The 27,058-nt window shown below is 29.2% G+C and overlaps 3 protein-coding genes and 1 long non-coding RNA gene across 5 annotated transcripts in view; 3 read left to right on the top strand and 1 right to left on the bottom strand.

Moving 5' to 3' along the window:
* Positions 1-27,058, top strand: part of LOC105838260 (mannosyl-oligosaccharide 1,2-alpha-mannosidase IA) — a 601,715-nt gene that overhangs the window by 470,800 nt on the left and 103,857 nt on the right. The gene's annotated exons all lie outside the window — the stretch shown is intronic.
* Positions 1-27,058, bottom strand: part of LOC118644355 — an 87,480-nt gene that overhangs the window by 29,212 nt on the left and 31,210 nt on the right. The window lies entirely within an intron of this gene.
* Positions 9,835-12,362, top strand: LOC105839792. Its single transcript, XM_012686338.3, has 3 exons — positions 9,835-11,227; positions 11,329-11,445; positions 12,042-12,362. The coding sequence occupies exons 1-3, from the start codon at positions 11,031-11,033 to the stop codon at positions 12,250-12,252; spliced, it is 525 nt and encodes a 174-aa protein (XP_012541792.3). The 5' UTR covers positions 9,835-11,030; the 3' UTR covers positions 12,253-12,362.
* On the top strand, positions 16,755-23,225 carry LOC105839789. The gene is made up of 9 exons (XM_012686335.3): positions 16,755-20,360; positions 20,560-20,691; positions 21,031-21,148; positions 21,241-21,502; positions 21,651-21,770; positions 21,957-22,047; positions 22,208-22,353; positions 22,734-22,866; positions 23,156-23,225. Exons 1-9 carry the CDS (start codon positions 20,217-20,219, stop codon positions 23,207-23,209), a joined length of 1,200 nt encoding a protein of 399 aa, XP_012541789.2. The 5' UTR covers positions 16,755-20,216; the 3' UTR covers positions 23,210-23,225.

The raw sequence follows: 27,058 nt of genomic DNA, 5'->3' as shown, positions 1-27,058 counted from the left end.
ATCTAAAGGAAAAAGTATACGATTGCTAAATTGCTAATATTATTTCGATAACTTATTTTCCTTCTATAGTCGTCTATTCCGCTAGCGGAAAATCGAAGAAAATTAATCCCCTTTCTTTTCAATTATCCCCTCCCCCTTCTCGATGCTTTATATATTTCTTATATATTTCTGCGTTTTTCTGCGATAACGTTACATTTAAAATTATGGTATGAGCTTAAAAAAATAAATTTCTCATATATAATTTCAATGGAGGGAGAAATGTAGTTTCGCAGTATTGCCCCTGACATACGTATTTTAGCTTTCGTGGAAAATGGACTTTATTGGAGAACGGTACTATAAGTTGAATAAAATTCTTCTTTTATGTCTTGGTCTGTGGCCTTATCAAACTTCAATTTTGAAAAAAACTCAAATAATCTTTTTCCAAACGTTATTTATATCTTTTCTAATATGCCAGGTATTACATGATTTTTAACTTTACATATATATTTTATATCTAAATATATTTTATTTATCTGAATAAAAATTTAACCAAATATTAAATTATGATAATTGCTTTCATATTGTTCAGAAAATTAAAGGACGCATATGCATGAGAAGGTTTCTATGTAGTTGTGTACATTCGTACATGATTGATACCGAGGACGTTGACCGACTCCTCGACGCGACTCACGTCTGATCTTGCTTTGTTTGACCCAATTTCTCTTGACGACGCTACAAACAGACAGTCAGATTTTCATTCATTCTTTCTGAGACGAGCGTCAGAGTAAGACGTTCATTCAGATTACAATACACACGTATTGTAAAGGTTTTCGTTACGTGCCACGTATCTCGTGCAAATTGGTTGCACATTCAAAGTAGAGACTTACCACGGCCAAGTACACTGCATAATCAGTTTCTGCAGACCCTACGGGTTGCTGAAAGATAGAGTTCGAGTTCAATTCCTGCAGTCACCACGACGAGCAGAAAGAGTGAGAGAGAGGGACATTCGACCCTAAATTCTACGGCCTATCGAGAGAGTGAGAGAGAGGGACATTCGACTCTAAATTCTACGGCCTGCTGAGAGAGAGAGACCAGGAGATCGAGCTCCAGGTACACGGAACCTCTGTAGAGAGTTTTCAATTGAGTTCTTGAGAAAGTTTTCATCCTGTTTCGGATTAGCACGACGGCGAACCGACAGGACAGAACTCAATTCAGAGGTTCCCATTCAGCTGTACTATTCAGCAATTATTCAGAGACATTTTCATACCGTCGTACTTTCGAACGTAATCTATTTAGATGCGTTCACATGTTGGCGTCACTATCAGACGTCATTCAATCAACTGTTTAGAGACATTTTTTGATAAATGTTAAACATGTATGAATCAAAAGTTTCAGTGTAACCTTCTTCTGCATATGCGTTAATTACTTGAAATATTGTAAATTCATTTGAAATACTATTGATGTAAAAATCTAGAATCACTGTAATGTTCCGTAATTCTCATTACGCTTATCATTCTCAACTAATTTTATGATTCATTTGTAAATATTACGATTATAATATGATTGCATAAAGCTTATGGTATGGAATGCATGATTATTAATTTGAATAACCGTTTGACGTTATTGTATGAATAATTTTATAATTTATTAACCCTAGTAATTTCTGATTGTTGTGTATTCTTATATGTATTCTATTCTATATGTGTGTAATTCCATATGTGTTATTTACTATATTTGTTGTGAACGTCCGTCATTAACCGAATTGTCATAAAGTAATCAGAATATTCATAGATTATTCAGACTTGTCATAGATTAAATTTTATATTCTGCCAAAATTATTTTAAAGTTATTAAATTTTTCTGCCACCTTTATTTGACTCTGTAATCATTTTCAACCGGCGTGCTTGTTTATTAAACATTTTTTGGTCCTTCGAGCCGGATATATATATAAAAAAAAAAAAAAGAGAAGAGAACGGAGAATTATTGAAGATGAGGCTCAGCCACGTGCAAGCTCACATTGAGCAACAGTTTATTTTATCTAAATTCATAACGAAGGCATATGATAGTTTTGTTGGTGACGGATTGTCAGATGTTACTACGAATAGAGTAAAGTCTCGCTTGTCGACCTTGAAAGATGACTGGGAGCGTTTCTGCTTGGAACACAAGGCAATATTAGTAGCAATGCACGAATTAAATGACGATGATCGTCTTGTTATTCAAAGTCACGTATATTTTACTACAAATCTTTATTCTCAAACTCATGAATATTACGTTAATGTAGTTGACAAAATAAATTCTTTACTCGAGTCTGAGCAGGAAGGCGTTCCTAGTACACCGTCTACTCAGGTCGCATCATTCTCCTCTCCTGAAATTCCGGCATTCTTTCATCATGCGCGTCTCCCACGACTTGATCTCCCAAAATTTAACGGAACTCCGTCGGATTGGCTTTCATTTAAAGATTTATTTCAATCGCTTGTTATTTCAAATCCGACATTGTCATCCGTAGAAAAGCTTCAGTATTTGATAATCAGTCTCACTGGCTCCGCCGCCTCAATATTAAAAAATACAACGTTATCAGCTGAAAATTTTCAGAGATCATGGGATGCACTAAATTCATTTTATGAAAATAAACGTCTTCTCGTTCACGCAGCAATGAATTCATTGTTTTCAATCAAGCGCATGACGAAAGAATCTGCCGTGGAACTAAAGAAATTATATACACAAGTTATGCAAATTTACCGAAATTTCGAAAGTTTAGAACGCCCTGTCTCGACATGGGATGATTTTCTTATTTTTGTCGTGGTGCAACGTCTCGATTCCGAATCTGTTAAGGCTTGGGAGAAACAATTAGGATCATCCAAGGAGCCGCCTACTTGGCAACAATTTAGTGAATTTCTCATTTCTCAATTGTTAACTCTTCAAGCATTTGAAAATTCTCGATCTGGTTTACTCCCACTACAGCCAAATTCAAAAGCAGTCAAATCTCATTATCAAGGAAAGTCAACCGAAAATAAAGTAAATAGTTCATTCATCTGCCCTATCTGCTCATCAAATCATTATGTATCTAAATGTTTACAGTACACTTCGAAATCTGTTCCGCAAAAAGTCGCGCTTATCAACAAGCACAAATTATGCTTCAATTGCTTAGGAACGCATCGAGTCTCGGCCTGTCAAATAACAAAGCGCTGTCAGAAATGCGGACGGCGTCATCATACATCAATTCATAAAGAATATAATAAGTTTAATTCATCTAAACACGACACTACTAAAAAATCCGTCGAATCATCGGATAGTTCGACACCTTCAATTTCCTCTGAAGCTCAGACTCTTCATTCCAGTTGACTAAATAATAACATTCCGTGTGTTCTTCTTGCTACGGCGAGGGTGCTGGTTATATCACCTACCAAAGAAACCTTCGAAATCCGAGCCTTACTTGATCAAGGATCGGAAATCTCTTTGATTTCAGAACGTATCGTTCAGCAACTTCGACTTCCTCGAAATCACTCATCAATTTCTTTGGTAGGAATCGGTGCACAACATTCCAATAAAACTAAGGGTGTCACAACTATTAAATTAAGAGATCGTTTTAATAAGTTTGATTTTTCAATTCAAGCACACATTTTACGTAAACTTACTACATCAATTCCTTCTACTCAAATTAACAAACCAATATGCCGCACCTAAAAGGACTGCAATTGGCAGATCCGAATTTTCTTTCCCCTCGGTCCATCGATTTAATTTTAGGCGCCGATATATATGGACATATTATTGAAAATAAAGTTATCAAGGGACCCCCACATTCACCCACTGCTCAATTCACAAAACTTGGATGGATTGTGTCCGGTCCAACAGACACTAACGTTTCTAGTAATACCTCGCACAGCTACCATGTATCTGTCGATGATGAACTTTACAGATTATTACATCGTTTTTGGGAAATAGATGAGATTCCTTCCGTAAACACTTCATCTTTATCTTCCGCTGATCAAGAGTGCGAAAATCATTTCGTATCTACACACAGTCGAGACGCTCATGGTCGATACATCGTTAAACTACCGTTCAAACGGTCTCCTGATCAGTTAGGCAACTCACGAAATAAGGCCGTTCGATTAAGTACAAACTTATCCAACAAGTTTTCAACTAATTCTGTTTACGCCCAGTTATATTCAAAATTCATGTCCGAATATGAAAGCTTAGAACACATGCAAATAGTCCCTGAATCTCAACCTGAACCTCAACCTGTGTATTACCTTCCCCATCATGGAGTTATGAGAGAGCACAGTCTCACCACCAAACTCCGGGTTGTTTTCAATGGTTCCAGTCGAACTACCTCCGGCGTATCGTTAAATGATCTTCTTCACACAGGAGCAAAACTCCAAACAAATCTATTTGATGTTCTCGTGTGGTTCAGGAAATTTCATTGTGTCTTTGTCTCTGATATGGAGAAGATGTACAGGCAAATCAAGGTTCATCCAGAAGATTGGAAATTCCAACGTATTCTGTGGTTCAATCAGAGCAACTGTCTTCGTACATATGAACTAACTACCGTCACATATGGACTAGCTTGTGCTCCTTTTTTGGCACTTCGTACTTTACTTCAACTTATTGAAGACGAAGGTCAAAACTTTCCTCGTGCCATTCCATCGTTGACAAAAGGGCGATATGTCGATGATGTATTTGGAGGCGCAGATTCCATCGACGAAGTTCAACCGATCATTACTCAATTAAATCAACTCTGCATGGCGGGCGGTTTCACTCTCCGAAAGTGGATAAGTAATTATCCTTCCATTCTTAAAGACATTCCAACTGAACATCAAACGAACCTTACATCGCTAGAATTCAAAGATAGTACAGTTTTTAACGCATTAGGATTATGCTGGCAACCAGCAATTGATGCCTTTCAATTTACCTTAAAACTTCCTTCTACAAAACACATTACGAAACGATCTATCTTGTCCACCATTTCAACATTGTTCGATCCCCTAGGTTTGCTATCTCCAATCACTATTAAAGCAAAAATACTCATTCAAGAATTGTGGGCCATTAAACTCGATTGGGATGACCATCTTCCTATGATGGTAACCAACAAGTGGACCACGTTTCTCAATACTCTTCAAGAAATGACTCATCTCACGTTTCCTCGTTGGCTTGGATGCAAGTCAACGGATAAAATCGAAATTCATGGTTTCTGTGATGCTTCCCAACAAGCAGCTGCTGCCGCTGTATATCTTAGATCTACAGATTCAAATGGCATCATTTCAATAAATCTTGTGGCTTCAAAGACAAAAGTCGCTCCATTAAAGAAACTTACGATACCCAGACTCGAACTTTCCGGAGCTGTTCTGTTAGTAAAGTTAAGTTCACACATATTGAAGGTACTTGAAATTGGAAATATTCCTATTTATCTGTGGACGGATTCTGCCATTACATACACGTGGATTAATAATCATCCATCTCGATGGAAAGAATTCGTTCACAACCGAGTGTGTTACATTCAGGAAACCTTACCTTCCGCACGTTGGAAATTTGTTCCGGGTAATGAGAATCCGGCTGATCTTGCTACCCGAGGATTGACTCCCATTCAATTATCGGAACACCCAACATGGTGGACCGGACCCCCATGGCTGTCACAAAATTCCTCAAAGTGGCCACAGCCACCCAAGGCACTTTCTGTTAACGAAAACCTTGAAGAACGTCCAGTTAAGATTTTCACAACTAATCTCACGCCTCCACCACTTTGGGATCTTGTTCATAAATATTCCACAGTAATGAAATTGTTCCGCATTACTGCCATTTGTCAGCGTGTACTTGCTCGAATGCGCAAGCATCCACAATCATCATTAACAATCCCACTAACCACACAAGAAATAGACAATGCACGATTTTTCTGGATAAAACATATTCAAAATTCTTCATTTGGTCAAGAAAAAAGACTCCTTTCGAGCGGACAATCATTGCCTAAATCTCATTCACTTGCTAGACTAACTCCCTTTCTTGACGCTACCGGATTACTACGAATAGGAGGTCGCCTTCAGGCCTCATTATTACCTCCGAACGCAAAACATCCTCTGATTCTTCCGAGAAAGTCACCGTTAACCTCGTTGATTATTTTAGACTCCCATTTACGAACAATGCATGGAGGAACACAACTCACGCTTAATTATATCAGAAACAACTATTGGATCGTTGGAGGGCGGGCTCCTATACGCTCTTTTATTTTGAAGTGTGTAAAATGCACTCGATATCGACAAAGTCGAGCTCAACAACTAATGGGACAACTTCCATCTGAACGAATCACACCTTCGCGTCCTTTCTTGCACTCAGGCGTTGACTATGCTGGCCCTTTCACTATAAAAACCTGGAAAGGAAAAAATGCCAAAACGTATAAGGCATATATGGTTTTGTTCGTTTGTTTTTCGACTTCGGCAATTCATCTAGAATTGGTCACTGATTATACCACCGAGGCATTTATTGGAGCATATAAACGTTTCACCTCTCGAAGAGGAATATGTGCGACGTTGACTAGCGATTGCGGAACAAATTTCACAGGAGCAGATTGCGAATTGAAAAGATTATTTTCTTCCTCAACAAAGGAACTAGGCGAGTTGGCATCCGTCCTAGCGAACGACGGCACTCAATGGAAGTTTCATCCTCCGGCTGCTCCTCACTTTGGAGGAAAATGGGAGGCTGGAGTTAAGTCCGTCAAATATCATTTAAAACGCGTAGTGGGAGATACATTGCTCACGTTTGAGGAGATGAATACGTTGCTAACTCAAATTGAGGCAGTACTCAATTCACGGCCCTTGAGTCCTCTTACGGATGATCCTGATGACCTTCAGGCCTTGACTCCTGGGCACTTTCTCGTGGGAAATGCACCTTCAGTCATTCCCGAACCATCGTTGGAGACAGTAAAGTCTTCACGACTTTCTCGATGGCAATTGACCCGTCAAATGTTGGATAGTTTCTGGTCGCGATGGTCCAGGGAATGTCTGCAGCGCTACTATTCTATTCATAAGTGGAATCAACCATCTCCATCTCTGTCAAATGGCTCCCTTGTGCTAGTCATTGACGAGCGCTACCCTCCGTCTAAATGGCCTCTAGGGCGCATAATTCAAACTCACCCGGGCCCTGATGGTCTTGTACGAGTCGTGTCCATTCGGACACAAAAATCAATTCTAAAACGACCAATTGCAAAACTCTGCCCATTACCTATCAACAATGATAGTCTCTAATTTGTTCATTAACGGAGGTTAATGAAGGCGGGCGGTAATGTTCAGAAAATTAAAGGACGCATATGCATGAGAAGGTTTCTATGTAGTTGTGTACATTCGTACATGATTGATACCGAGGACGTTGACCGACTCCTCGACGCGACTCACGTCTGATCTTGCTTTGTTTGACCCAATTTCTCTTGACGACGCTACAAACAGACAGTCAGATTTTCATTCATTCTTTCTGAGACGAGCGTCAGAGTAAGACGTTCATTCAGATTACAATACACACGTATTGTAAAGGTTTTCGTTACGTGCCACGTATCTCGTGCAAATTGGTTGCACATTCAAAGTAGAGACTTACCACGGCCAAGTACACTGCATAATCAGTTTCTGCAGACCCTACGGGTTGCTGAAAGATAGAGTTCGAGTTCAATTCCTGCAGTCACCACGACGAGCAGAAAGAGTGAGAGAGAGGGACATTCGACCCTAAATTCTACGGCCTATCGAGAGAGTGAGAGAGAGGGACATTCGACTCTAAATTCTACGGCCTGCTGAGAGAGAGAGACCAGGAGATCGAGCTCCAGGTACACGGAACCTCTGTAGAGAGTTTTCAATTGAGTTCTTGAGAAAGTTTTCATCCTGTTTCGGATTAGCACGACGGCGAACCGACAGGACAGAACTCAATTCAGAGGTTCCCATTCAGCTGTACTATTCAGCAATTATTCAGAGACATTTTCATACCGTCGTACTTTCGAACGTAATCTATTTAGATGCGTTCACATGTTGGCGTCACTATCAGACGTCATTCAATCAACTGTTTAGAGACATTTTTTGATAAATGTTAAACATGTATGAATCAAAAGTTTCAGTGTAACCTTCTTCTGCATATGCGTTAATTACTTGAAATATTGTAAATTCATTTGAAATACTATTGATGTAAAAATCTAGAATCACTGTAATGTTCCGTAATTCTCATTACGCTTATCATTCTCAACTAATTTTATGATTCATTTGTAAATATTACGATTATAATATGATTGCATAAAGCTTATGGTATGGAATGCATGATTATTAATTTGAATAACCGTTTGACGTTATTGTATGAATAATTTTATAATTTATTAACCCTAGTAATTTCTGATTGTTGTGTATTCTTATATGTATTCTATTCTATATGTGTGTAATTCCATATGTGTTATTTACTATATTTGTTGTGAACGTCCGTCATTAACCGAATTGTCATAAAGTAATCAGAATATTCATAGATTATTCAGACTTGTCATAGATTAAATTTTATATTCTGCCAAAATTATTTTAAAGTTATTAAATTTTTCTGCCACCTTTATTTGACTCTGTAATCATTTTCAACCGGCGTGCTTGTTTATTAAACACATATATATATAAATATATATATATATATATATATATATTTATATATATATATATATATATATTTGCTACAGATGAATAATGAAAACTGTTATGTAAATTAATGTTTATTCACATTTTTGCTATAGTTATTTAATAAGATTACTCTTTTAGTGCAATACATTTCTTGTAAAAAAGTGCAGCATCCAGTACATCATCAAAAGTTTAATGTTTATCGTTATTAACTGTATTTATATTATAAAATATAACGGATGTCTCTTACTCGCTGATAACGTAAGTTTTCACTTATTTTTAATGCATTAAAATTTTTTTTCTAATAAGATATTTCTTATAACAATATTTATTTATTTATTTTATTTTGTCCATTTCCTTATTTAAATAATATTACATGACATGGTTATTGAATTGAAACGATTATATAAAAATACAGAAAAGTAATTAATAGAACATGTAATACTAAATAATCTTATAGAATGAAATATTTTATTTATTGTGATCGTAGATCAAATATATTTTCGACAGAGTTCGATACGATTGGAACATATTAAAGACTCAAGCAGAATTGGAAGTGATACGAAGATATGCAAGCATTGCAAGATTATATACAGTCTATTTTATATGTAAGATATAAAATTAAGTGTCATAAACGTACCAATCAATTCTTTTCTTTAGTATATTATTTTTACATATTAACTTCTATATACATATATGCCACACATATCTAAAACTTATCAGGCATTATATATTATTAAATTTAAAATAAATGAATTATATCAATAAAAACTTCATGTCGCCTATTATTATAAAAGATTTTCAAAAGTAAAATATTTATTTTTTTATATTTAAAAAGGAATTTAAAAATTCTTGCATTATTGTCATATATCAAAAATGGATATATGGCTGCTCATAAACGAAAAATATAAAAGCTAAACATTTATATTTTGATATAAGGTACCTGTATTCAATATAGCTATGTATTCAATTTGGTCCATCCCTTATTTCCAAATAATTACACAATGAACTTTACGAATAACATATCTCTCTATATCGCTCAGAAAGTCGATGTATTTATGCCAGTGAACTGATTAATATAACTTGTACTCATACTTTATTTAAATTGTGCTCTCCTAAATTTAAAATTTTAGAGTTTGTACAACTATTATATAACAATTATAAATTCGCAATTTATATATTATTGTAACTTTTTATTTACGCGTTTCAATACTCTATTTATTTTACATTTTTATTACATTTTATTTATAATTAAAGAAAGAAAACTCTTTAACATAAAATTTTAATATGATCAGGGGGACACTATCAGAAATATAATATATATCTTATTATTATACAGAAGTTAAGATTCTGTTTCTTATTTAGTATTTAACTTTTGGTTAGTATTTCTTGTCTTTCTCCAGTTAATTAGAAAATCTTGTTGATAGGTAACAGTTAAGATAACGCTTCGTAATAAATAAATACTGTTGCAGCGAGCTCTTGTTGCAGTTTGTAGTCTACGAAGCACTGCGTATATCGCAGCACCTGCTTATTTCCAAAGGGAGTACTCAGGTAACTTAATGATTTTTCACTTGGATTGAGTGGATTAACTGCCTTTATTGACGATTGATTTGTGTTCTCTCGTTCGCGGCACCGTGTTACAATGGCGGTAAAAAAAGGATCTAGTGCGTTCATGAAGACACGCGTAATGTCGCTAGAGAGACTCAAGAGAAGTGTCGCGGGCGAAGAGCGTCGCGGTGGCATGGATGAATTAGAACGCGGCTAACCCGGGTTTACAGAATGCGTCAAGAGCGGGAATACAAATCTTAGCTAACTAGTGATGGCGATACAAAGTTTTATATTTAATAAATAGTTGTATATATTTTTTTATAAGCATAATAATAAATGCTTAAATGCTTAAATGCTGAAATAAACAGTTCATTTTTTATTTCGTATTTTTTGCAAAAATTTGTAAAAAGAACAAGAAAATATATAACTGAATACATATGTAATCATTAGTCGAAGTATTACCTTCTTTTAAAATCTTTATGTACTTATATAAATAATTGAAAACCTTATACATTTTTTTAGTTTCATAAATGTTTCCCATTTTAAATCTTTATTTTTCAATTTTGTATTCACCAAAAAATTAGAAAAATCCCCTTGTGAACTATATTGAATACAGGTACTTTACTTCATCTTTTATGTTAAAATTTTTTTACAATAGTTATATCAAATTTTTTTAAAGTAATATTTTTTAAAGTAATACTATATTTAAATTGATGTAAATACGATTAGAATAAGAGATGTCTAACCTTCTTCACTTTAGTATTTTTTATGAAATAAAAGTGCATTGCATTACATCAAATATATGTGACATAATTTGCTTGCTTCAGTTTTGGCTACTTTTATTGTACCGGGATTAATAATAATAACTTGTCTACCTCGGATACTCAATATGATTTTACCAATGAATGAATCGCGATCGGAACAATTAATAATTACAGTAGAATACTTTATCGATAGAGAAACATACTTTTTCGCTATTATACATATTATCGTAGCTCAGTATGCTGGTTGCATTACGATAACGTCCGTTGCAACAATACTTATTGCATATGTTATGCATACATGCGCTATGTTTCAAATCGCCAGGTAAAACAAGAAAAATAAAATAATCAAAATATCATTAATTTTATTAATTTATTTAAAACAACTAATAGAAACAGGTTTGTAATAATGTTATATTTTTATAGCCATAGAATAAAACATATATTTGACGAGAACTTAGAACTAATATCAAAGGATATTAAACAGTATACACTTTACAATAAATTAATTCATGCAGTATATGTTCATCGTAGAGCAATAGAGTTAGTATTAATACCTATTTTTTGCATTTGAAACCTATTTTGCCTGGACAATTCGGTAAACTGAATTTTTTTATTTGAATATTATAAATACGTTAATTTATTATTTATAAATTATAATTTGAGAGATTTAATTATATAATTATAAACTATACTGTCTAAATTACAATCAATGAAAAATCACTGAAATCAGTGAAAATACACTGTAGTATACTCATAAGCTTATAACTTCAAATAGTGAAATAAATACACTGATCTTTTCAATGATTATACACTGATTCTGAAGTAAAATTCACTATAAAAATCAATATACTCACTAGCAAATTAGTGAAAATACACTGATTGCAATTCAGAGAGTAAAAAATTATAATTATGAATTATTACAAATATATTAATATATAATATATTATAAATATATATATAATTTATTTGATATGTAGAAAATAACGTCTTACACAAAATAAAATACATCAGAATCTGAATCTGCTGTTTTTCTAAAATTAGATACATGCCTGAATATCCATGCAAAAAAGGCTAAGCTCAAAGGCTTAAACATTATTATAATGAATTAATGATAAATACACATTTTACTGTTTAAGTTTGACCAATATTTTGACAAACAGTTTCGCGACATTGTATTTCGTGTTATTAGGATTTGGTGTGGCTTCGATGTCTCTTAGTTTTTTTAATGTAAGCGTATATGCAATTACTGCAATTAAAGAAATTATTTATTTAAAAAAAACATTAATTAGTGATATACGAATTAATGCGATATGTAAACATTACATGAAAGATATGATACATAATTAATTAATAATTTTATTCAAGTTTTTGAATGCAGTAATATTCTTGGAAGTAGACACAATAGTTATATGCAGTTTTGTTATACTTATACATTTCTATTATATATTTCTGGGAAATTATGTTGGACAGAGTATTATAGATAATAGCACTAACATTTGCCAAATGACGTAAGTACTAAACATACTTCACAACATTTAATATTTTTAGTTTTCCAATTCAATTATAACAATTTAAATGCCTACTGTAACGTAAGACTAATTATACTTATAATAATTCTTTATAATAATAAGTAAACAAATCAAGTATTAAAAAGTATAAACAAAAAATAAATTTTAAAAACCACATTTAGTCAAAATGGATCTTAATATTTAATAATCATTTTTGTATAAATTTTACAATTTTTAGTTCAAATTACGCACCGATAATTTATCAGTCTTGAAACATAGTCAAGTTGAATTATGTAATATTACAAATTAAATTGAGGAATAATTTAATAGTATTATTATTAATAAGCATCTCAAAATACTGCAAAAAGTTATGAAATTTACAATTTAGCAAAAATTATTGGGCACTGATTTGCTTTGTCTAAATACAGTTTTTTTTACTTATTTATTATGTTGTAAATTCGAAAGTTGATTAAAAACTACATTTAAGGACTTTATTTAATGTAATATATTAATTAATATTAATTTCTATACATTAATACATCTATATACATATTAACAGATATAATACACAATGGTATGCTGCCTCATTATATATGCAAAAGTTAATACTATTCATAATACAAAGAAGTAATAAAAGAAGTGCTTTAATAGCTGGCGGTTTATTTGATGCGTCGTTAGAAGGTTTTGCTACGGTAAGAAATTATTAAGTAAATTTTATTTATTAATTCCGTAAGAGAAAGATTTAAAGAAAAATTTTTTATATATATTACAGTTGATGAGTATGTCTATATCCTACCTTATGGTTTTTCAATCGGTAGCAATGCACAAAGAAAAGGAAAATAATCATATTTGAATCATATTTAAAAAATGTATAACCTTAAAATGCGTTTAGTACTGCTTACGTGTACTGCTGTGCATTAATTCGCTAGGTCATAATAGTACTATGATCGATATTCATAGTCAATTCTTATTTTAAGATCGTTTTAAGTAACGTTTTAAGATGCTAATATGGTTCTATAATTGATTAATTATGAATAATAAATTAATTATTATCCAGCGTATAATAGAGTATTATATGTGTGTGTGTGTATATATATACATATACATATATTTCTCTGTATATTTATTAATAAAGTATAAAATTTTGAAATAATAAAATACATTTCTTTACTTTTTGAAAATATTTCTACTGTGTCATAGACATGACGTGTGTTAAATCATATTTTTTAACATTAAATAAAATTCTTTTTGACTTTGAATGAGAAAATATTGTACATTAAAATGGAAACCATGTCCATTATATCTGTACTTAGTAGCTTGCATATTTAAACATCTCTTTATTAAAAGTCTTCTACCTTAAGATCAGCAGTATTGCATCTCTGTATTATGATCATTGTGCACATATGTTGAAGATGACTCGAAGGAAGTGTTTGATTCGAAATTTTCAATATATTGTAATTTAAACATTTGATGATTGATATTAATTAATTTTTAATGTAATATGTTGTAGTTTCTTTTGGCGCAGATATTTCAACTAAATGTAATACACTTCATAATATTTTTTTAAATATAACTTGTGCTAAAGCATTAAATATACATATAACATACATATAAACTCAATATAATCTTCACAGTTTAACAGTAAAATAAGAACTCACTAACATAGCTCTCAAAATAATGAATGTTCGCGCTTGTGTAAGTTCTGTGTATGAATAAATAATGAAAGCGATGAACGTTCAATTTCCATCACGTATTTTACATAATTCACTCTCATTATATTTTTTTTACCACGATCTTAAATAAAACCATAAAATTTGTGTGAAGAAATTATGAATGTGATAATCAATAAAGAATATTGTCGGAAAAACGAAATCTTTTTTCGATACGGTTCATGACAAACGTAGTAAGATCTTTGAGGTGAGATGAACTTTGATGGTCAACATTACTATAAAGTTAATCGATTTTTTCTAGAAATAATGGGACTGTGGCCTTACAATAATTCCATGTATATATACATTTACAGAGCATTTACAAGTTTCATCCTTGTGTCTTCTTGTATTACTCAGGTAATTTATTTATATGGTCCGAATTTATTAAGCGATTATGTCGATCAATTTAGGAATATTGTAATTGTAACCCGAAGAGAATCCAAATCAAAGGTCGAAATGTTGTTTCTCCAATAAACGGAATTTTACCAGAAAGTCAACTTCTTAACATTTATTTATTGTTATTTATATAAATTTAATTTAATATACAATTAATGTTGTTTTTATATACAACTACATACTGATATTCATCATTTTTATATTAAATTATACTTATATATTTTTTATTTAATCTAATTTTAATATTTTTTATTTAATCTAATTTTAATATTTTTTATTTTATTTTTACATTTTTATCTGATTTTTTTGCATTTATTCTTACATTTTTCTATAAAGCGTTTTCTTAAATATTAATAAAACTAATTAATTTTAACTATAATTATAAAAGTTATAAAGAACTCCACATGACGAATACATGTGCATACACTACAATTGTGATTTAATCTTTCTCAAAGTAAAAAATTATTGTGCAATAAAATTTCTTTTTCAGTTCGGAAAAATGCAAAGTACAATTCATGATCTCGATCATTTTCTGTATAATTTAACGTATAGTGTTCCTTGTCTCATCTATATCTTGAAGTTTTTTAGTTACATTATTAATATTAATAACGTATGTGACAAATTTAACTAAATTACTAAATTCTATTTAATATTTTATTTATTAATCAAAAAAATATATATTATTGAAATTAAAATACAATATTAGACGTCTGCGTTCAATTTTTATTAACATTATTAGGTCAAAGAAATAATGAGTAAAATCCAGCATGATTGGAATACATTAAAGGATGAGAAAGAACGTGAAATCATACGATATTATACTATAATTGGAATGCGATACACAATAGTTTTCTTTGGTAAGTTGTGAGATATAATTATATTTTTAATACTATTTTTTTTATATACTGAATTTTATAAGTACATATTAAATAATATCAGATAAATATAAAAAATACCGAAAACTTAATCCATTTATAGTAATGTAATAAAATGATATACGTGTTTCAGCTTTAACCTTACCATTTTTGTTTTGCTTCATTTTGAGTTTTTATCTACCAGGCTGTCTCGATTTCATCCATCCCTTGAACGAATCTCGTTTAAGAAAATTGCCTATTTTAGCGGAATATTATATTATTGATGAACAGAAATACTTTTATCCTGTTCTAGTGCATCAATCATTATTAATCATACTAGGCATAATGATAGTACTTGCAACTGAAACGTTAAACATGATATATCTTCATCATGCTTGTGGATTGTTTGAAGTGGCTAGGTGAGATATAAGTGCGAATTTTCAAAAAGTAACAATGCCTATGTTTCGGATATTTTTGAGTATATATTAAATGATATATTAAGATATTAATACATTTTGTACATTGATTATTCTTCACATAACTTTGATATTAATTATAATTAATTTAACAAAGATTGCTAGTTAACAAGATTTTGTGCAAAAAGAAATCTAAAATATTGTTTCTAGTGTAATTTTTAATGCTGAGACCAAATCTGCTATATAAATATAAATATTTTCATCAGATTTGGTTTTTTAAAATATAAAAAGAACACTGTTTTTCAATGTAATAAAGAAATTATAGAAATTAAAAATTAAATTAAAAGTATTGAGTGTTTAATTTGTGTTTTTTATATAATAAAATAGTAGTGTAAATAGGCAAATTTGTCTGTGCAATTTTGTGATTATCCACTCCTTATTTTTAATGGTATTTTCCACAAACGTTTCAGAAATGATTTGCGTTAGTCTTACATAATCTTTTTGACATTTTTACGTCATAATATAAAACAATTCTGCAAAATTTTTTAAATAAATAAATGATAAATTGCACTATTACATACACATATTCAAACAATGTTATTAACATATTGTTTAAAAAATTTAATTTAAAATGTCTGATGAAATTTTTCTGATGACATTTTTTAAACTCAACGTCTCAAAATACATTTTTTTAAATTGTTCTTTTTTCTTGCATTAATACAAAATTTCTAAACTAATATTATTAGTGTTATAAAACATGACATAATCATGACAAGCAACGCACGCAAGTCATGATAAATTATAGAAAAAATGATAACGACTTTGGTATCTTTCCCCTTCCCGATTTCCCCCCTCTCTCTTCCCTTTCTCCCTCTCTTTTTCCCCCTCTTCCTCTCTCCCTCCTCCCCCCCTCATATATATATATATATATATATATATACGTATATGTGTGTAATATATAATCATTATATGTAATTGATTGATGTTATATTTTTATCTTATTTATCTAAAAAAGTAAAAACAATTAAAACCCGTATTTACAGCTACCGTTTGAAACATATTTTCGATGATGAAATATTTTCAGTAGCTAAAAATGTACAATATACCATAATTCACGCTAGAATCGTGAAAGTCATAAATATTCACAGAAGAACTGTCGAGTGAGTATATCAGTCATGTAAAAGATGCAAGACATCTTAATCTTTTTACTAGAAAATTTTTGGCATATATTTTTTTATAGAAAAAATTAATTGTCTTCATTATTTATAATTAATAGATCCAATTTTTTATTGTCGAAGATTTTTAGATTACCTATCATCCACATTTACGTGGACTTATTTTATTATGCTCGTGCTTGGAATAATTGCAATAACTATCAATACATTTCGTGTAAGTTATTTTTTTCAACAAATAATAATCTTATGCAATACATTTTATTGTTTGTTTATTGGTAAAATATATTCTGATTAATTATAAAAAATTAAATTTACTTAAATTTAAAAAATATTACTATGTTATTTTTTAGTTAATTCAGGCTATTTTGATAATACATGACTTTAAGGAATTAATAGGAGCCGTATCTTTTATTTGTGGTCAGTACGGCTTCTTGTTTTTTGCCAACTATTTTGGACAGAAGCTAACAAATCGTAGTTTTCTTATGTTCCATAAAGTGTAAGTTTTTAGATTTAATCTATAACATATAATTTATACATATATTGTACAAATAATATTATGCATTTAATAAGAATTTTAATAAGAAACAAGCAATGAAACATGTTCTTATGTGCAATTATGTAGATACGATGTACCATGGTACACAGCACCTGTGCATATTCAGAAACTTTTTGCATTTATATTACAAAGAACAGTAAAGGGTTATGTGCTCAATATTAGTGGTGTAATTATGGCATCGCTGGAGGGTTTTGCATCGGTAATGATATACTTTTCTGCTGTCAAATTCTAATAACTAATTAAAAGAATTAATATACAATTATAATAGTATTAATAAGATTAATATTACTATACAAAAATGATAACAACGATTAAAGTAATTCAAATTTATATTAAATTTTAATATTTTTAAATTCTTTAAATATTTTTTATTTTATTAGAATTATTTGTTTTAGATGACGAGTATGACACTGTCTTACCTCACTATGATATATTCTGTGCGTAAAAGTTAAAACATAACATATTTGATCGTAGTAATCGAAAACTATAATATATTATGAACATGAAAACTATTAGTTATTTACTAATGTAGAATAAAATATATTATTTACCAAAAATATATTATTTCCATAATGTGTTAGAATAATTTCGCAATATTTTTACTTTTATACTATAAACTTTGATCGATAAGTTAGCCAGCCCTTGCAATATGGCATATGGCATTAGTATGAAAATACTACCTTTTTATTCATACACTGTAATTTTACCCAACGGCAATATTATGTAAGAACAATTCAACAGAGCAAAATCGAAATATGTATTATTTAGGGAAAGAAAGTTAAAAGATATCATGCGCAAAACGTGACAAAACTAAAAAGAAAATTATAATGAAGTAAATTTACTGAAAGCTATTATAATATTTTAAAATAAATTTAGTTTTAATTCTCTCTCAAAATAATTTGAAATTCTAAAACGATGCTTTTCAGGGACTACGGCTATCGTTGTTATGTTCAAAATCTATATATATTTCTTTAATGCAAAATAAAAAAATAGCTATATTTTTATTTCTTCCACTAATTAGAATTGAAACAAATCATATAAATCGATATCATTGAAAACTATATTACGAATATGAAAACTATTAGTAATTTACTATTGTAGAATAAAATGTTTACCAAAAACATATTACTTTCATAATGTGTTAGAATAATTCTGCAATACTTTATACTTTTATACTATAAAATCTGATCGATAAGTTAGCCAACCCTTATATGGCATCAGTGTCCAAATACTTTTTTGGTATTCACTGTAATTGTGAATAAAATCTTCATAAGTATTCATTAACATTGTGTTTAATATAATTGCAATTATTGTAAATTTTGTGAAATGTTCTTACCTATTTTACTTTTAATAAACGTGTTATAAAATATTTTACAAAAATATATACATATAGCACTTAATATTTATTTTCTGCTAATATATTTCACTAACTGCCGCTTGATATGATGCTCTAGGTTCAACCATAATTCGATCTGAACAAATCAGGAAATTAGGTCTATATGTAGAAAGTGCCGTCCTGGGGAAGGGCAGCAACTCTTATACTTCAGCTAAATTTTTTTATAGGCTGGATAAGAACACAAAAAGAGATTTGCCCAGATGCCAGGACTAAACCAAGTTTCAAGAAAGAGTGAGAGAGAGAGAGAGAGAGAGAGAGAGAGAGAGAGAGAGAGAGAGAGACATTTTATATATTTATATATATGTATGTAATTTATAAAAATTTGACATGGTTTTTTCTTATCGATATTTATTTAACAGAATAAGAATAAACGTTTTTTGTCTCGAACTTGACAAATTGTTTTATTTTTTAATAATTATACAACGACGTTTTAATTTAGGGTTCAGGTCCTTCTTAAGTATGAATGATTACATCAGTTTAGAATTTCTCTCTACAGAAACATTAATGTTCAATGAGAACACATTAAATAAGACGAACTGAAGTACTGTGATGACACAAAACAATATTTCTTTTTCTTCTACTTTTTTATTAATAATTAAATAATTATTGTGTGTGTGTGTGTGTGTAGCGAAGAGCGCTTTTACTACATTCATACAGTGTAAAATATACTTACAATTTATATTTTACATTGTAAAATAAATATTTTTATACTGTAAAAATTACACAACTTCTGTTTATTCTTTTTATTTTGAAAATATCTTATAAGTAAATCACATATGTCTTAAAAAAAATAAACGACACGAGTATATTTTAAAAGATTTACTCATTCAAATATATCCCGTATTTCTAAAATTGTCAAGTAACAAGCATTTAAAACTTGCTTTAAATGCGAAACACAACTATTGACGATTTGATGAATACTGAAAAGAAATGCACATACGCGACCTGCTATAAGAAAATTATTCTTCTGCATGAATGAAGCTTGTATCGTAATTGCACATATTACATACTAATTTTTATCTTGTCAATTTTGTTCATCTATGAATACACGTAATATACGAAATATGGATAAAATTCTAAAGTATCTTTTTAATACACAGATGATTTTATAAATTATTAAACTATGTTAAATATGCAATTTATATGCAAATTGTAATGCTTATTTTATAGACAAGTGAGATATAGTATAACAGAAAATTGTAATGTTTGATAAATTTGGAAAATAGTGGGAAATAGAGAAAAGGCATAAAAGTAATTCTTTATTTCTTAACACAGAAGTATTTTAACAGTCACGGGAAAAGATGAACTTTGTTGGAAATGTATACTATAAACTCAATCGACGTCTATTACTATTAGTTGGTTTATGGCCATATGAACATTCAATTTACAAGTATTGTCAAATGATACTTTATAACATTATTATAATATTTACATTGATTTGCCAGGTAAAAAATATTATATAAAATACAAGAAAAATCTGTTATTACACATTAAACATAATTAGTCTTAATCAATATGTTTATAGCTTATATGTAAAAAAATAACTATTTATACAATCTATAAATATAAATGTAAGATTACGTACTTTAACAATTAATATTTTGTATAAATTTTACTGAATTATCAAGAAATTCATGGTTTTAGATTACGAAATTAATAACATTAAAAAATGTGAAATCACGAAATACTGATATGATGCTGAAACTTCTCTCTCTTATTGTATTTGACATAATCTTCATTACTAAATATCAAACGTTCTGTATTGTTGCTAGAAAGGTGAACCATTGCATTTGTATTATCATTTTTTTATTTCAAAATTTTATATTTAAATAATTATTAAAATAAGCAAGCATTTTATTAATTAATATAAAGCACATAAAATGATTTATTAAGCATTGATTCACTCTACTTTATAGACTCAAGAGACATAATAGATACTATTGTATTTATGCACTAGTGAAAACATGATATAAATTTACAAATTTTTTCTTATTTTGTACTTGTAATATGTAGTAAATTTTTTTTAGCAAATTAAAAAATGTATTTTATTATTTATTATAAAAAAAAGATTAAATTTGCCCATAGTTTCAAATTTACCCAATTCTTCGTGAACAGATAAGATATCTTATGGATCATGTAAAAGAAGATTGGAATATGCTTAAAGATAAAAGAGAATTAGAAATCATTACAAAATACACTTATATTGGAAGTATATGCACTTTGATCCTGACAAGTAAGAGTTAGATATATATATACACAATTTATCGGCTTTTTAAATAATTGTAATGTACATTTGTATCGAAAATTGCTTTTTCAAAATTTCAGTACTGGGTTTTGCAGGTACATTAATTTGTATTTTTTTGCCATTGATACCAGACATTCTCAATATTATTGTACCATTAAACATTTCGCGTCCACAACAACTCCTATTTCCGGGAGAGTATTTTGTTGATCAACAAAAATTTTATTATGCAATTGTACTGCAATTAGACGTTACTGTAGGCTTAATAATCTTTACTTTAATAAGCACCGAATCATTGTATGTGACGTACATACAACATGCTTGCGGGATGTTCGAAATTGCCAGGTAATAAAATTAAAAAAGAATAGAAAGTCACATGATGTACTTTATTCAATTTTATTTGTATTATGCCATTTTATTTTATTTTAGTCTGAATTTTTTAATTAATTGGTGCGCTATCAGTTTTTATAATCTGCGATCGCTATTTATACAGTTATCGGATGGATCAAGCATTTAATAACAAGCTTTTACAAAGTTACACATCTGAAAAGCAAGCAGTCATTATTTACAAAAGGATAATAGAGGCTATACATATTCACAAAAGAGCTATCGAGTTAGTATAATGTATTTTTTTATACTAAACAAAAGGACATTTAATTAAGCATTGGCAAACTATTGAAACTGAATGAGAGACGATATTCATAATTCTTATATCTTGATTTCTCAAATATTCGTGCAGAACGTAACAAAAAATTGCAATAATGATCAATAAATGCAATATTTTCTCTTTCTTTTAAAGATTTTCTGAATTTCTATGGTCTACTCTGGCAATATCATACAGCATTCTTCTTATAATTGGTATTACATCTTTAATTATTAATCTTTTTTGCGTGAGTAATATTTCTTCAATTATTTTTACAAAAAACAGATTTTACTTAAAACATTGTTAATTAGGTGTGTGTGTGGGTGTGTGCGCGCGCGCGCGCGTATGTGCGTGAGTGTGTGTGTATGTGTGTGTGTGTGTGTAACTTGCTCATTATTCTGTTACAGCTTTTTCAAACAATTTTATTTGTAAAAGCAATTGACGAAGTAATAACATCGTTTCTATTTACCATTGGTCACATTATTTATTTGTTAGTGGGTAATTATGTTGGCCAGATTCTAATAGATCATAGTGTCAGTATTTTTCAGAACATGTAAGTACATATAACGCGTTTAAATATGTTTAAAATTTATTTTAATTTATACAAATTAAAAAATTTATATAAATATATTAATTTAATAAATATATCAATATGCTGATAATACAAGAAATAAATTTTTTGCTCGAAGGAAATTGTGATTTTTATTTTTTTATTTAATCTTGTCAAACATTATATTCAATACTCGATTAAAATGATAACAAAAATATATTTATATATCTAATAACATATTACTAGTAGTGTGTGTGTGCGTGCGTGCATGGTGTGTGTAAACATAATAACAAAAGAAATACAAAAATTAATTCTTTATCGTAGTAATAGTACTACGTAACTAATCAGAAATGATGAAAATTTATATCCGGATAAACTTTTAGATACATTACACGGTGGCAAGGCGCACCTTTGCAAGTACAAAAATTATTACTGATGATAATGCAGAGAAGTATGAAAAGTTGCAAGATGGTTGTGGGTGGAATGTTTGTCCCATCATTGGAAGGTTTTGCAACGGTAAATGCAACGCTAATACGAAATATTTAGTACGCAACATATTCTTTTAGATATAATCGAATTAATTTTAATATCTTATTAGAGTCCGAAGTTTTTAACTTATTTATCTCTTTCATAAATTCTTGTGTTTAAAATTTGTTTGCAATTTATAGTTGTCTGTTTTTTTAGTAGCATGAGATATACATTAATTTGTAATAAATTTATTATGTTGCTTAAAGAGTTAAGTAAAGATTATTAATATAATTAATACGATTTTTTAATAACATTCTACGTAAATTTTGAATTTCAGCTTATGAGCACCACTCTGTCGTACTTTACAGTACTCTGGTCGGTACAAAAGTAATACTATTAACAAAAAATTTATAACATAAATTGTAGTCGGCTCCAAATTAATGGAAAAATATAATATAATTTCACATTTAAAACATTTTTATTTAAATTTGTTAAATTTGATAAAAACACCAATAATAATTAATAAATTTTATTAAATATTTTTTCATCAATTATCTTTACTTTTTCCTTATTTTTATGTTATTGTTAATTGATTAAGATTAGTAAATATTGTTAACTAATAATAGAAAACGTAATTACTATATTATTAATTTAATATCTATTTAACACTGTTTTAATAATATGTGCCAATTTTAATTTTCTTATAATTAAATGTTAATTTGGAAATGTACATTATTTTATTAAATTATAAGTTTTAAACGAAAACGTTATTTAATTATTGTAAAGTGTTTTACTTATCAATATCTTATTTTAGACACATAAACATTAACTTGTTTTTTATTTATTAATATCTTGATCTAATATGGATTTAATTTATCCATAAATAATTCAATAAAATTATTGTTAGTAAGTAATATTAGTACATTTCTGTTAAAAAAGTATCATCCTTAACTTTATTGTATGTATTAATTATCGAAAAATTGAATAAGTTCGAGGATAAAGTTCCACTCTTGAACTTGGCGTACCATATTCAAATATCCAAAAGTTTCTTTAGAATGCTATTCTTTCGAATAGTTCTAGAGTTTTCTATAAAAATTTTCAAGAGTTCCGTTGATTAAATATAAAAAAATTGAATTCAAAAATATGATGCGCTAAGTTCACGCAGCGCACCGAATCATAAAAATTAATTATTTCTTAGGAGTTCTAGCTTTTTTTACAATAGTTCTACAGTTCCTGATGACAGTTTATATTAATAGTTCTACCGAATTAATTATAATAAAAATAATTTAAAAATATAAGGTGCTAAATTTTCGTGGCATTTCAAGTTTCAAAATAATTAATTTCTGTTCTATTTTCCTATCGTTCTCAAAGAATTTTATAGTTCCTGACAATTTCAACGCATTTTGTAAAAAGTTCCGACGATTAATAGGGTACGCTGGGAATTTCTATCATTTTTTCGACAGTTCTCGCATAGTTCCAACTATTGCGAGGCATTTTGCAAAGAGTTCTGTCGTTTAATAGTTTTTAATTAATTATTTAAGCCGACCGCTGACGCATTATTCATGATTGATAGAGTGCGTTGAGAGTTTCTATCACTTTTTCGACAGTTCCATCCTATCAATCATAAATGGTGCTCCAGCGATCGGTTTATATGATTAATTAAAAATTCTTAATCGACGGAACTTTTTGCAAAATGCATGGAAATAGTCGGAACTATGCAAGAACTGTCGGAAACTGTCGAAAAAAATGATAGAAATTCTCAGCGCACCCTATTAATCGTAAATGGTGCGCCAGCGAGCGATCGGTTTAAATAATTAATTAAAAATTATTAATCGACGGAATTCTTCTGTAAAATGCGTTAAAATTGTCAGGAACTATAAAATTCTTTGAGAACGATAGAAAAATAAAACAGAAATTAATTCTTTTGAAACTTGAAGTACCATGGAAGTTTAGTACCTTATATTTTTAAATTATTTTTATTTTAATTAATTCGGTAGAACTATTGATATGAACTAGTCAGGAACTGTAGAACTATTGTAAAAGAAGCTAGAACTCCTAAGAAATAATTGATTGTTACAATTCGGTGTGCTGCGTGAACTTAGTGCACCATATTTTTAAATTCAATTTTTTTATATTTAATCAACGGAACTCTTGAAAATTCTTACAAAGAACTCTAGAACTGTTCAAAAGGATACTAAAATTTTAAGAAAACTTTTTAATTTTTGAATATGGTATGCCAAGTTCACGGGAATTAAAGCTCCGAAAATGGTATACCTGCGATTCTGATAAAATTTGTTCAAAAACTTTATTTGGGGTTAAAAAGTGAGTCTCTTATTTTTATACTTATTTTTATATTTAATACACATTTTATTCAGTTATTGTCTTATGTTTATTACGAATAATATTACTTATAGATTGCAAAAATAATTACATCAAAATACGAATTGATATTTACGCCACAAATCTTGTCAACATTTATTTTCTGTTGTATTGTTATTTTTAAATAGGTCATTTTATTACAGTTTGCTACGAGTGTAAATATACAAAATAATTTTATCATGATTTTTTTTTAAGTATCCGCAAATATCGTTTTTTTAAATTAAGAAACACCATTTTTTTATTAATTGTTTTACAAAATATTTTTTTTATAATTTATTGCTATGAGTAAATAAGATTATTGTACAAAAATGCATTGACTTGAATTTTACTTTGTCGAACAATTTATGATAAAAAAACTCGTGGAATGGGTCCAAAAGATTGGAATATTTTGAAAGATATAAATAAGCTTTAAATAAATTAAAAATATGCTAATTTTGAACGCCACTGTACAATAATTTTTTTAAGCACATAAATAATAAATTAATAATTAATATTCTTAATTATAGATAAACATTTATAACAAAAATATTAAATAAAAATTTAATATTATATAGAAAGTACAGTTGTATAGAATACAGTGTTTATAACATTAATCTGTGACATATTTGTAATTATAAATTTATAATTACAGTACTGGGTTATATGGTACATGCGCATTCATTTTACTATTGTTCATATTTTCTTGAATACTCAACATTGTCGTGCCATTAAATCTTTCTCACAAACGAAAACTTCCGATTGATTTAGAATATTTCATTGATGAACAGAAATTTTACGTTTTATTTTTATTATTCATATATACATAACAATTTTTGACATCACTATAACTGTAGCTACGAAATCAATTTACATAGCGTACGTTAATCATGCTTGTGGAATGTTTAAGATTACTAGTAAGTAAAAAGATATGAAAAATGTTTTAAAAACAACATACAATTACAAAAAAAGTTATAAACCTTTAGAATTATTTAAGTTATAATATATAATTATGTTAACTATTACTTAATTATTTCTTTTCACAGTTATTGATTGCAACATGCTTACAAAAAAAAGTGTATTTAAAAACTTCAGTAATCCATACGAAAATAATCGCAGCAATAGAAATGCACAGAAGAGTTCTCGAATTAGTACAAATTGAAGCTAGCCAATTATACTTGTTTTCTATAGTACACTATTAATATTTATTTCGCAATGCACGTTATGCAAAAAAAGAAATATTATTTTGTATCAAAGTCATACATTGTTTATTTTCTAATCATTATATTAAACTTAATTTTAATTTGCTATTTACATTTTATGCTGAATAATTTTTACTGTTGAAGGTTTGATTATTTTTTATGGTAACTAGCATTACATTTTATTCTGTTAACGGTCGGAATAGTATCGCTAACTATTAATTTATTTTGTATAGTAATAAATGTTAACATAATTAACGTCAATTTTACTATGCAATATGTACAATCGTTATATTTAAAGAACTGTAACTTTTCTTTGATGTACTACAGATTTTTCAAGCAATTGTCGATAAAAACATTGAAGAATTAATGACATCTAATATGTTTATTTTTGCTCATTTTGTTTATATATTTTGCGGCAACTATGTCAGACAAGTTTTCATTGGTCATAGTATGTGGGTTCATGAAAATATGTGAGTACAATTTAAAATATTATTGTAAGAGTGAATTTCTCTAGACTAATCGTATCGTGTGCCGAAGGCTTTACTCTAGAGTCTAGAGTAAAGCCTTCGGCACACGATACGATTTTTCATGCTAGCACACATACGAGGCGTCTTACGATTGACTTATGATTGGTAATATAATCATCCGAGCCAATCAAAACACGTAATAAGACGTCTTATATG

The sequence above is a fragment of the Monomorium pharaonis genome, chromosome 2 (genome assembly GCF_013373865.1).
Source record: "Monomorium pharaonis isolate MP-MQ-018 chromosome 2, ASM1337386v2, whole genome shotgun sequence".
NCBI classification, from domain to species: Eukaryota; Metazoa; Arthropoda; class Insecta; order Hymenoptera; family Formicidae; genus Monomorium; species Monomorium pharaonis.
This window is presented reverse-complemented; position numbering and strand designations above follow the sequence as displayed.